This window comes from Musca vetustissima, unplaced genomic scaffold (assembly GCF_032173495.1).
Source record: "Musca vetustissima isolate MV318-11 ecotype Yass unplaced genomic scaffold, APGP_CSIRO_Mvet_v1 utg2525, whole genome shotgun sequence".
Taxonomy (NCBI): Eukaryota; Metazoa; Arthropoda; class Insecta; order Diptera; family Muscidae; genus Musca; species Musca vetustissima.
In genome coordinates, this window is record NW_026880725.1 from 201,791 (window position 1) to 214,384 (window position 12,594).

General features: G+C 26.9%; 1 protein-coding gene across 12 annotated transcripts in view; it reads right to left on the reverse strand.

Moving 5' to 3' along the window:
- LOC133326534 (heterogeneous nuclear ribonucleoprotein R) overlaps positions 1-12,228 on the reverse strand; it is a 41,360-nt gene extending 29,132 nt beyond the window's left edge. For 10 of the 12 annotated variants that reach the window (XM_061535163.1, XM_061535154.1, XM_061535162.1 and 7 more), the window contains exons 1-4: positions 12,089-12,228; positions 11,654-11,975; positions 10,675-10,916; positions 5,851-5,986 (exon numbers count right to left, since the gene is read on the reverse strand). In XM_061535163.1, coding sequence (XP_061391147.1) covers positions 5,851-5,986; positions 10,675-10,916; positions 11,654-11,975; positions 12,089-12,205 — 817 coding nt within the window. In that variant the 5' untranslated portion in view covers positions 12,206-12,228. Of the gene's footprint in view, positions 1-1,819; positions 1,956-5,850; positions 5,987-10,674; positions 10,917-11,653; positions 11,976-12,088 lie in introns of all 12 variants that reach the window. The other 2 variants (XM_061535155.1, XM_061535152.1) reach the window with 1 other exon arrangement.
- Positions 12,229-12,594: the final 366 nt, after the last annotated feature.

Consider the following 12,594-nt stretch of genomic DNA (forward strand, 5'->3'; position numbering starts at 1 on the left):
TTTAAGGTAAATGGGACACCAATGTCGGTATATATCTTGAGATTTGCACGAAATTTGGCACACAGTACTGAATTAGGTCCAGAATGATGTGTGCTATGTTTCGTGAAAATCGGTTCAGATTTAGATATATATATCATATACAGTTTCTTCCGATTTAATGTAAATGGTGCACCAAAGTCCCTATATATATTTCGATTTGCATGAAATTTGGTATAGGGCACTGAATTAGGTCGAGGATGATGTGTACTAAGTTTCGTGAAAATCGGTTCAGATTTAAATATAGCTCCCATATATATTTTCGTCCGATTTAAGGTAAATGGGACACCAATGTATGTCGCTATATATCTTTCGATTTACACGAAATTTGGTTAGGGTACTGAATTAGGTCGAGAATGATGTGTGCCAATTTTCGTTTTTTGTTATAGCTCCCAGTTCGGATTTTGTTATAGCTCCCATATATATTTTCGTCCGACGTCTGTTAGGATACATGTGTAGAAAAAGTGGGGAAGGGTACCATATAGTTTATTTTTAAATTTTAAAATAATTTTTAGGGGATTTTTTTTTAATAAAACATTTTAACCTCAACCTTTTTGTTATATGTTTATTGTTGGTCAGGTGAAGATTATATTTCAATATTTATTAATTTTACATAATATTAATATTTTTTCTACATTTATATAAAATTATTGTTTTGTTTTATTTGATTTCGTTTTCTTTTTTTAATTGATCAATAATAGAGAGAAAGAGATAGAGATATATAAAAAATAAAATAGACCCAATAATAATTTTTTTTAAATGAATTATTAAATATTATTTAAAATTTTGTGGAAAAAATTTTCTTACCGGCGATTTTTGTACACAATTATTGTGTTGACAACTGTAGCTCTTCAATTGCATTATTTATTTAAAAAAAATCAGCAGAAAATTTCATAAAAAATAGTCTTATATTTTTAAGCGAATTTGGCATATGGTTTGTTTTTTTTTCAACCTTTTTTTTTTTTTTTTTTGTGAAAATAAATTTATTTATTTTTTAAAATTATTTTTTTTTTCTTATACAAAAAATTCTAAAAAATTGTCAAGCTACAGAGTGATGACAAGAGAAAGAGACAGATTACAATTAAAAATCGTTATTTTCAAATTTGTTGTTGTATTTATTTGCATTGTTGTTGTTTATAAAAATATAAATAATGGGAAAAATGTAATTTTTTTTCATACAACAAACAAAAATTCCAATTACAAAATTTCATCTTTTTCAATAAATTTCAATTAGATGCTTTTTTATTTTCTAAAAGAGAGAGAGACGGAGATAGTACACGCAAAATGGAGTTAAAAAATAGGGGGAAGAAAATATAATATTCACCTGAAGATGAAGATTTTGTAAGTAGAATTTTTGATGTTTTTTTGGTTTTGGATTCCAGAAAAGGAACTTATTAATATGTGTGTGGGTGTGTAAGAGAAAAGCGAAAATTGCAAAAAAATGTTTACACAAAAATCCAATTATACAAACCAATTGGCGTTTCTTTTTAAATCTTCTTTGGTTTTTTAAATTATTATAAACTAAATATTTTGTTCTGCAACTTACGCTTTATTATATAAGAAACCAATTCATATTGTTGTTATATTATTATTTACCAATTGTCACCAATTAACAATGTTATTGTTTTTTTATTGGGGAGAAGGGGTTCTTTTCACATTTTTTTTATTTGGGGAGGATATTTTATTTTTCAATGTTTGTCCTGTTCTTTTGTTTTTTTTTTAATATTACAAAATTATATATTTTTTTAATTTGTTTTTTTTTTGTTCAAAATTCACCACTTACGTGCATGTTTAGAAAATTCCTCAATTAATTCATCATGATCTCTATTCTTAGGTATATTGCCGACAAAAAGCCGGTGATTATTAAATGATATCGTAACACCAATCTTTTTGCCTTTCCGAATTTCATAATCATTCAGCTGGAAATTGTTAAAAAATTGTAGCAAATACAAAACAACAGATACACAAAACACACAAATATTGGGGGTGAGGGGTAGAGAAGAGAGAGAGGTTGGTTGGTGGGGAGAGATATATTTTTTGCACACACAAAATAAAACAAAAACTAATGATCGTTTGTCGATTTAGCTTCAGTTTTATGTTCAACATTTTCACATAATTCTTTTTTAAATTTTACTTCAAATATTTCGAAAAAGTGAAGGCTTTTAAAAATCACAGTAGGAATTTTTCCTACGACATTTTATTGTTTCTATAAAAGTTTTAAGATATTAAATATATTTAGTTATTAAATACGATTTAACTTTTTTTTTAAATTTCAAATAAAAAAAAAAATAAAAATTTCGCTAAAGTTAAATTTATTAACTTTACCCACGGAAAGCTTTTTTTATTTCTTCCTAGGATTTTTTTCTATTTTAATTTTAATCTATTATTAACATTTATTATTATTAAACTCCATTAAAATTTAAAAATTATTTTATATTCCATGTGAAAATGGTGTGCACAAATTTATATTATTTATTTATTTTGTTTTTTTTTGGGTCGGGCGGGGCTAAATTCGGACTTGATTTGAATGGTTGTTTTTTTCTTATTAACGTGCCAAATAATAATAATGAAAAAAAAAATAGAATTTGAAATATTATTTAAATAAAATTTTGGATATTTTCTGTTTGTCTTAAAAATACTAATATGTATACAATAGATATTTTTTTGGAAATATATAGAAATTTATGAATAGCATGGTTATTAAAAATTATATATATATTTTTTTAATCAAAAACACAAAAACCAAAATGCGAATTTTTCTACATAATTTATAAAAAATAAAATTTTGAAATGTATATATCTGGGAAAAAATTATGAGCACTTTTAACAAATTCCTACTGAGTATGGTTTTAAAAAATATAAATATTTTAAAAAATATATTTAAAAATATATATATTTCTTATATTTTTTTTTTTTTTTTTGCAAATTGTACAAGAATTCATCGGATCTAAGTGATGATTAAATAATTCTATTTCTTCATTAATAAGTCTATATGAATTAATAACAAAGCCTACATGTTCTCGGAATCCATTAAAAATTTAGACCTTACACATACATTACTCAATCATTTCAGACCCAGCTCAATCAATTGAGAGTGAGATCTTAAAATAAAAATAAAAATTAATTGGGAACGTAGTGAACATGTGCCACCTGCTCCAATTTTTCTCTTCAAATACATCAGACAAATTATTAATGTATTTTGGGTCTGAAAAGGGTTAAATAAAATCTTAAGGGGGAAACTCAAACGAAGATTTAGGCCTGTCCAGTTATATTGGCTTCGTATGAATTGTCAATTTATAAAGGAATATCAGAGTCAAACTTGAATTTGGACGCTGTTCTCCTGTATTCTTTTACAATAAAAGAAGCCAATGTTAAGTTGTCAAGCCTGTTTTCCCTTTAAGCAATCACATGACAAAAAAATGTGGATATGGTTTGGAAAATATAACAATGGCAGATCAACAATATCGAAACTTGTTTTAATTTTCGGAAAGGATTCCTTCCGTTTGGTCTTAACATGTGACTACAAACGGTTCGAAAGAAGATGAGAGTCTAATAAGAATTGCTTCCTTTCCCATTCAATGTGGTCTTAATGGTGTATAGAAAGTGAAGCATACTTTGAGGCGTAACAAATATCATAGTGCTGTGGAACGTGAATCTTTACAAAGGGAATATTTAAAGAAAAAATAATGAAAAAAAGAATAAAAATGATAAAAAATATGCTCATGATACTCATGGACAATATATAAAAAAATTCTGTAGGCCTATTCTATTTTTTTAATTTAAAGAAGTATGTAAAAGTATGTGTTTTATAATTTATTGATGCACTACAATAGGGTCCCTAGACTCAATTTTACGATAATGGAGAATATAGATCCAATTTCTTCTACAATTTGCCATTATGAAAAAAAATATATTTTTTATTATTTATTTTTTAAATAGAATTTAAAGAAGTATGTTTGTATGTAAAAGTATGTGTTTTATGATTTTTTCTATACTGTGTTGTAGGCAAATTAAAATTTTGTATTAGAATTTAAAAATATATTTATTTGAATATTAGAAAATTGTTTTTTTTTTCTCAGAAGTTAAATACACAAGTTAATGACTGGAGATTTATAGTGGCATAAAAATAGATTACTTTTTATTTAATTTATTGTGAATTTATAAATAAAAAAATTAATGAAATTAAATGAAGGTACTTCTTTAAATTTTTTTATATATAAATGGAATTGTGTATTATTACATATATGATTTTTTTTACATATAAGAATTTGTGTATTATTAGAAATATGATTTTTTGTGAATAATTGTATTGAATTGTTATATACAAAAAGTGTGTGTGTGTGTGTATAAGAAGCATAAATATAAATGAAATATTGAATTTTATTTTAAAAAGATGAATAAATTTGAAAAAAAAAATTGAAGAACAATACAGGGGACACAGTAAATAAACTTGGGGACATTATTACAAGATTTGTTTAAATAAAACACAATTAAAATAAAACAAGGTGGTGTCTAGTATTTATTGTGGCATATTTTAAGATTGCCTATTAATAGTATAAGGTTGTTGATAAACCTTATACAAATATATTTTCCATATTTTTTGTAAGATAATTTATGGATTTTAATATATTTGAAAACGCAGCATCCTTATGCCATCTAGACCATCTAAAAATATGTCTGAAATTATATATAAATTTGAAAATGCTGGTGTGTAGAATTTATTGCAGCATAGTTTTAGGTGTCCTCTTAATAGTATAAGAATGCTGATGAACTCTTTTCAAATATAGTAAAGCCCATATATTTTTTTAAGATAATTTAAAGATTAAAATTTTTAATATATGAATTTAAAAATATATGGATTTAAATATATTTGAAAAAGTTTTATCACCATGTTCATACAATAAATAGGCCACCTAAAAGTATGCTACAATAAATACTTGAAGCCAGCATATCCACATTTAAATAATTTTAAACAATTTCCAAATAATTATTAATTATCCCCAGTATTGCTCTTTCATCCTCACAAATTTATAGAAAAAATATATATAAAAATGTCAAATATGTATAACGCAGAATTTGAAAAGATAGTCTCGGTTTAATGGGGTGGTAATTTGGTGCAAATGAGGATGGATGATGATTATTTTTATATAAAAAAAAAAATAAATGAATTGTGTTATTAAAATTATATATCATTAATAAAGCGTAAATTATAATAATATGATTAAACAACACAGTGGTACATTTGATAAAATAATGGTTTTTAAATTTGGTATATATATACGTTTAAAAATTATTTGTTATAAACAGGACGGGTTGTCAGGTTGAAAATGTTTTATATATGTCAATGTTTGCATCAAGAGCCTATAATGAAAATTCATTTTTTTATTTGTCATTTAAATTCAAGGAGATGACAATTAAAATAATGAAATTTCCATTTAAAAAAACAAGTGATGTAAACATAGCATTACAAATAAATAGTTTATGAATATATTGCCTACTTTTAGGCGCCAAGACAACAGTTCAAAGAGCAACGCAGTTAAAGAGAAACCCTAGAATTCAACGTAGTATTTTTTATTAATAAAAATATATCAGAAATCCCCCACAGCCAATTGGTATTATATATAGCCAATTATTATTTATATAGCCAATTGGATTTTTGTTTTTATAGCCAATTTGCGTATTAATATAATATTACATATTACGCTTACCATATAATAATATTATAATAGATACAAAATTGTATCCATCATAATATATTTTATTAAATTTTAATAAAAAAAATAAATTTGTAATAGAATTTCGTTTTGAATTTACCTGTTAATTTACCAAATTCCTCTAATATCTCCTCTTTGCCTTTTGATTTGGGTATATTGCCTACAAATAGGCGCAGGTTGGGCACACTTATATTTATTTTCAGACACTTGCCGGGTTTTATTTCATGATTATCGAGCTAAAGGTGGTGGTAGTTATTTGTTCAGGGTCGGGGTTGTGTGGTTTGTTGGGGGTGGTGGTGGAAGAAAAAGAGAGCATGGGGAAAACAAAAAATAATAATAATAACAATAATATTTGGGAATTTGATTTGATGTTGGATATTAATGTGATAAAAAAATTAATAAATAATTGTAATAATAATAAAAATGAAAGGAAATACAAAATGAAGAAATGAAAAATATTTTTTTTTAATACAAATAAATGAAAGAAATTGAGTTTGAGTGAACAAATTAAAAAGGGGTGGCAATACGAAATTATAAAAAAATCAGAAATTAATAAAGAAGAAAAAATTAAACTAAAAAAGATACACTAAAGAAGGACACAAAATTAATAAACTACAAATATAAAAGAAGATGATTGGGATTTTTCTTTCAAAGCAAAAAATGTCAATTGCTGCCTAAATTCGTAAGTCAGTGGACAAATATTATAAAAAAAAAATATTTAAATATTTAATGAACCAATGTCAATTGTTGCCTAAATTCGTAAGTAGGTGCACAAATAATATTAAAAAATATTTAAATATTAAAAACAAATGAACCAAGTGGACTGACATCATCATCATCATCATTTTGCTATTACTTATTTGACTTCGATTCAAAAACTGATTATAAATATAAACTCAAAAATAATTGTGGGTATATTTTTCCATAGCTTGGCAGAACTTCTTTGAATTTGATTCAAAAACTGATTATAAATATAACCTCAAAAATAATGGTGGATTTCTTTTTCGATATTTTGACATCACTTCTTTGACTTCGATTCAAAAAGTTATTATAAATATAGCCTCAAAACTAATTATGGAGTCCATATTATATCCCCATAATTTTCTCGCTTGAAATCTAACCTTTCTTTTCCCAAACGTCAAAGCCAAGTTAATCTCGTTACGTTACGCAGTTGACTAATTAGAATTCAAATGTGATAAAAACGTTTGCAGTCGATAAAACCGCATCGCAAAATATACAAACATTATTCTAATGACATGTTTCCACAACATGACATTTCTGTATTATTATGACATGTTAATAAAGAACATAAATCACTTATGGCATGTTTACACGATATTCTAAATACAAAGACATTTTGTTATAAATTTCTAAGCAAAAAAATTAAAAATGGTCACATCCCAGATATTTCCGTTACGTTACGTTGTTGACTAATTAGAATTTAAATATGATAAAAACGTTTGTTTGATAAAACCGTATCACAAGATATACAAACAATATTCTAATGGCATGTTTACACAACACGACCTTTCTGTTTTATGACATGCTTATATAGAAAATACTTTGCTTATGGCATGTTTACACGTTACATAAAATGCAAAGACATTTTATTATAGATTTCGAAGCAAATTTTTTTTTTTTTTAAATTTTTTGACACATTTAAACGTCATAAGATTTGAAAATGTGTTTCATCCGGTTCACTTCCGAATCAAATGTTAAAAAATTATTTTGAAATATAATTTAATTTGTGTTGTGTCAACTTGGAATTTGGAATCAGAAAAATTCATTGTGACCTCCATGTGTCATTTGGTTTCAAAGCTAAGCTCAATTCTATGCAGCAGGTGACTTTTGAACACCTGCAAATGAAATAAGTCAAATTCTTTAAATTATTTCAGTGAATTCATGAGAAAAATATCTTCCACTTAATAACAAATAAATACTTGTCATTTTTTGGGATCAGCTGATTTGACAATTGTCATTTGTTTTTGTTTTACCAAGAAGAAGAAGAACAAATATTAACAAATAAAAGTGACTTAATTTAAACGAAAAAAATGAAATTACTTAAAATGAATCAGCTGATTCAACACTGGACATTTTTGCTAAGAATGAAGGAATCAGCTGATTTAACAATTGACATTTTTTGCTAAGAAGAAGAAGAATAAATAACAACAAATAAAAATTACTTAAATGAAATAAAAAATGAATGTTAATTAAGGTTCCATAATAATGAAATGTTGTGGATGGATGATTTGTGTAATTACCAATTTTGAATTTCGATGTTAAAAATATGCCAAAAATCTTTGCAGCGTTCCAAAAATATATTTTTTTATGTTAATAGAAAACAATTGTTAACTAACTTAAATAAGAAGATCGGAATGTGTAAGGGGAGAAAAATGGAAATTTAATTAATTTTTAGGTTAGAATGAGGGCATGCTCGTTTCGTTTCTTTGAATTTCTTTTTTTTAGTAAAATAAAACCAGACAATATATAAAAAAAACTAACAGGAAGGCAAGAAAAATTTGTCTTCTTTCAAACTACATGGAAAATGAGAGAAAGAGGAGGCGAGATATATGGCGATGAAAAATTAGACAAACAGATTAGAAGAAGAAAAAAAAATATTTTCCTCTTCCGTGTTATCTGTTCGAAATCAAATAAAGAGAAGATTAAAAAAAAAAAAAAACTATGGAGATGACAGTGAAATATGGAAATGTTATAGAGAAAAATCAACTCTGCTACAATAGTTTCCAATTAAAGAAAAAAACTAATCGTTTTCAAACATCCATGTGACAAATAGTTTAAATGCAACGATGTTGGTTGGTGGTGATGATGGTGTATGCAAAGAGGAGAGAAATGAATATGGAGGAGGAGATTTTTTGTATTCATTACATAATAAATTGCGCCTTGCACTGTAATAAAAATAAATTTAGCATGTTGATTTGTAATGTAAATTCCTGCTAGTGTCAGGTTTGGAGGCAGGCAATTCCAAAATAAATGACCCAGAAAATGTTTGCCAAATGTATGAGGAAAAAAATGAAGAAATAAAAAGTATTGTCATCGTTGTCGGGTTCAACAACATTCCTTGTTGCAAGTGGAAAAAATATGGAAAATAATTGCGCAAATAACAATAAAAAAATAACTTATAAAATAGGTTTTAATTAAAGGAAAGGATAAAAAGGGTTAATATAGAGTAGAGTTGGTTCGTTCCGTAACGTAGGAACTACTAGATTCGTTTCTTTTGTTCATTTTGCTCTTTAACTAGTTCATAGGAACTATTTCACAAAATAAACGATGGGTGCTAGTTCCTTTTTCTTTAGTTCATCTAGTTCCTTTTGCTCAAGTCGTTCATGTTTTGCTCTCGTTTAACTAGTTCCTTTCGATCAAATCCCAATCATTTAGTTTCTCGCGGTTTATTGAGCGAATTGTTAAGAAGAGTGAAAAACAGCTGGTTTTTCCCAATTGAAGACAATTCACAATAATGGATTTTGACAGCAAACTTGAGATCACAGCTGATCCTCCCTAGGGTGACCTTATATAATAGGCCTTGATAGTGGTCAGTTAATTCGGTCAATAAACGGGAAATAAGATGACCGAAATTTTTCTTAAATGAAATCAATTCACAAATTCTCAAAGTGAAAACAATTCACATTAATGGATTTTGACAGCAAAGTTGAGAAACAGCTGATTCTCCTGGGCGACGATCTGTTAAATAGACTTTGATTTTAGTCACTTAATTCAAAACAATATGAGCAGACATTTTTCAAGTGAAATCAATTCACAAACTTGAGAAACAGCTGATTCTCCTGGTTGTCATTAATTAATAGAACATGATTAATACCAAGATCTATTAACAAGGTCAAGCCGAAGTCAGCTGTTTTTCTCAAGTGTAATGTCAAAAATTTTGAATAATGTATTTTGACAGCAAGCATGAGAAACAGCTAACAGGGTGACCTTATTTATAGAACTTGATTGGCACCAGTGAACGATTGAACTAAAAGGAACTGTTGAACTAAATGAAGTAGCTTCATTAACCAACTCTAAAATCTGACCTTAAAAGGGGTAAATATTTACTAATTAAAATTTTTTCATTACAGGATACATTACAAAAAAGAAAAGGGATGAAAGAAAATTAAATAAAATAAAAATAATGCAAGGGGAAAGGTTTTGTGTTTCAATTGATATTTTTTGGGGTTTAACAAATTTGGGATTTGGAATTTTGGGTATAATTTTTTTTTACTCAAAGAGACTTCTTTTCAAATCGCAAAAAATCATGATGGTTTTCGTAACACATTTCAAACTTAGATCGTAACAAAACTTTTCGCTTTGTCTATATATAGCTGAAAGATAATAATAATACAAAACTCATGCAAAACTTGCATCAAGCCATTAAAATAAAATAGAAATTTAGCAACAACTAAGTATAGATTTAAAGATTATGGATTAAAAATTAAACTTCAGATGCAAATATCAAATGAAGTTGAATTATCAAGTCTTTAGATAGATTATTTTACAATTTAACTAGAAAAAGGATATACATATATTAAATATATAAGCATATAAGAAGCTTGAAGATGTAAACGAAATAAAAATAAATTTTATTCCAATTTTTTTTAGTTCATATCTGTAGAATATATATAGATAGATACCTAAAATTACAATTTCAACCAATAGTTGTTTGCCTAAACAAGCCAAAATCTTTAGAATTATAAAAAATATATTAAAAATTAAACCTAAAAGATTCAATTAATACTTGTTTTTATATTAAAAATACATTTTACAATTGTGGCAAAAAAGAAATACAGTATGTGACAAATAGGAATAATACGGGGGGAAGAAAATAGTGACAGTTTGATATAAATATAGACAGAGAGACAGATCGAGAGAGAACAACACAATCATTTTAAATCCAAAATAAGTGTAAACATACCTGTTTAACGGCATTTGATGCAGCTTCTCTTGTGGTGAATGTTACAAATGCATAGCCACGATTTGTACCGGTCATGGGATCCATCATTAATCGTAAATCCCATATGGTGCCACAATTTTCGAACAGAGGTATTAGTTCATCTTCAAACATATCTTTAGGTATTTTCCCACAAAATACCTCGCAACCATTACCTGGCACAGGACCATCCCAATTGGGTGGTGGTCCACCATATTTGCGCTGGCCTATATAAATATAAAGTGGAATAATTAAATATCGTATAAAATAAATTGCTACGATGGAGATTTAAAATGTAATACCGAATATTTTGAGTTAATATTTCAATTTTCAAAATTATTTCAATTATAAACTGATCAAAATTATCTCTGAAATACAACTCTGAAATGAACAGGTCACTATTGTGATTGATCGTGTGTTTTTATTGTTAATTAAAAATAATATAAATACAAAATAATGAAAATCGAAACAATGAGAATTAGAAATGAGTAACTAAATATTCTGATTTAATATTTGTTTTCAAAAAATCAAAATAGTCTTTGGAATACAACACTGAAATATACAGCTGACTATTGTGAATGACAATATGTTATGTCATGTTCCTATAGGATAGGTAGTTACCTAATTAAGATTGTCTATTCAAATATTCATTAAGGAAACCAATATAAGAGAGAATATTCGGCTAAAGAAGACTTTACGTTTCTCAACAATAATTTATTGCGATTGATTACTGCCTTAATGACTTGTTCGTGAGGAGGTTTAATACAGTTGCCGATGTCAATTAAATACATGTCAAATTATTTGTTTAGGATACCTATTTTTAAATTTTTCTTTCAGATAAACGTTTCTTTTTTAATCATTTTTTCATTTCTATTTGTTTTATCATATTTTCATTTCAATTTTTATTTCAAATTTATTATTTATTTTTGTTGTATTATTATTATTTTGTGTGTGAATCACTTACCCGTGGTTACATCTAAAGTATAACCGGTACGTTCTAAGATTTTTTTGATTTTCTCCTCATCGGGTCCCTTAACTTGCACTGTTGTGGCCGGTGTCGGTACACCTTGTTGACTGGCTCGACTCTTTTGTCGATAGGTTTTCATAACCCCACATAAATAGGCAGATTTATTCGATACATGTTCCAAATTTGATTCAAGGAACTGACTTAATACATTCAAGGCACCATCAACCGGAAACTCTTTGAGCGCATCCAGTGCGCGTTCATCTAATTCTACATGGGCGAGTTTACCTGTTTTATAAATATCATCAAGTTTACCGGCAACCTGGGAATATGAAATAAAACAACACAAATTAGATATTAATAAAATACGAATACAAATTAAATATTAAAATATTTTCATATTTTTTCATCGTTAAATTCTGAAATTTTACTTACTTTTTTATCTAAGCCATATTCCAATAGTTTTGGATAATCCTCTGTTCTTTCACCATCGCCACGATCTTCTGATTTTTGATTAATATCTTCTACCAGTTCGCCATTGCCTTCCGCCATTTCTGTAAAAGAAAACAAAAGAAACAAATTGGTTAAAATCTATTTGTTTAAATATTTTTTATTTAATTTAAGGTTTATATCTTTTATTTATGAAGAAAACAGTATCACCCTGTAGTTTAAGGGACAAATTCGTGTAATTACGGCACTGTGTAATTTCGCCCAATATGGTAATTATCATATAAACAGTGCTGCATAACCGGTCCTGGTGAATGCACATCATATGTTCTCCCACCAACATACTTGACAACGTATAGAAGTACAAAAAAAAAAAAAAAAAAAAAAAACAGTGCTGTGTAAACTCAGCAATGTGTAACTACGGCCAATATGACACACATCATAATAACAATGTCTCAATGTAAACTTATTACGAGAGGAACGTTTCTAACAAT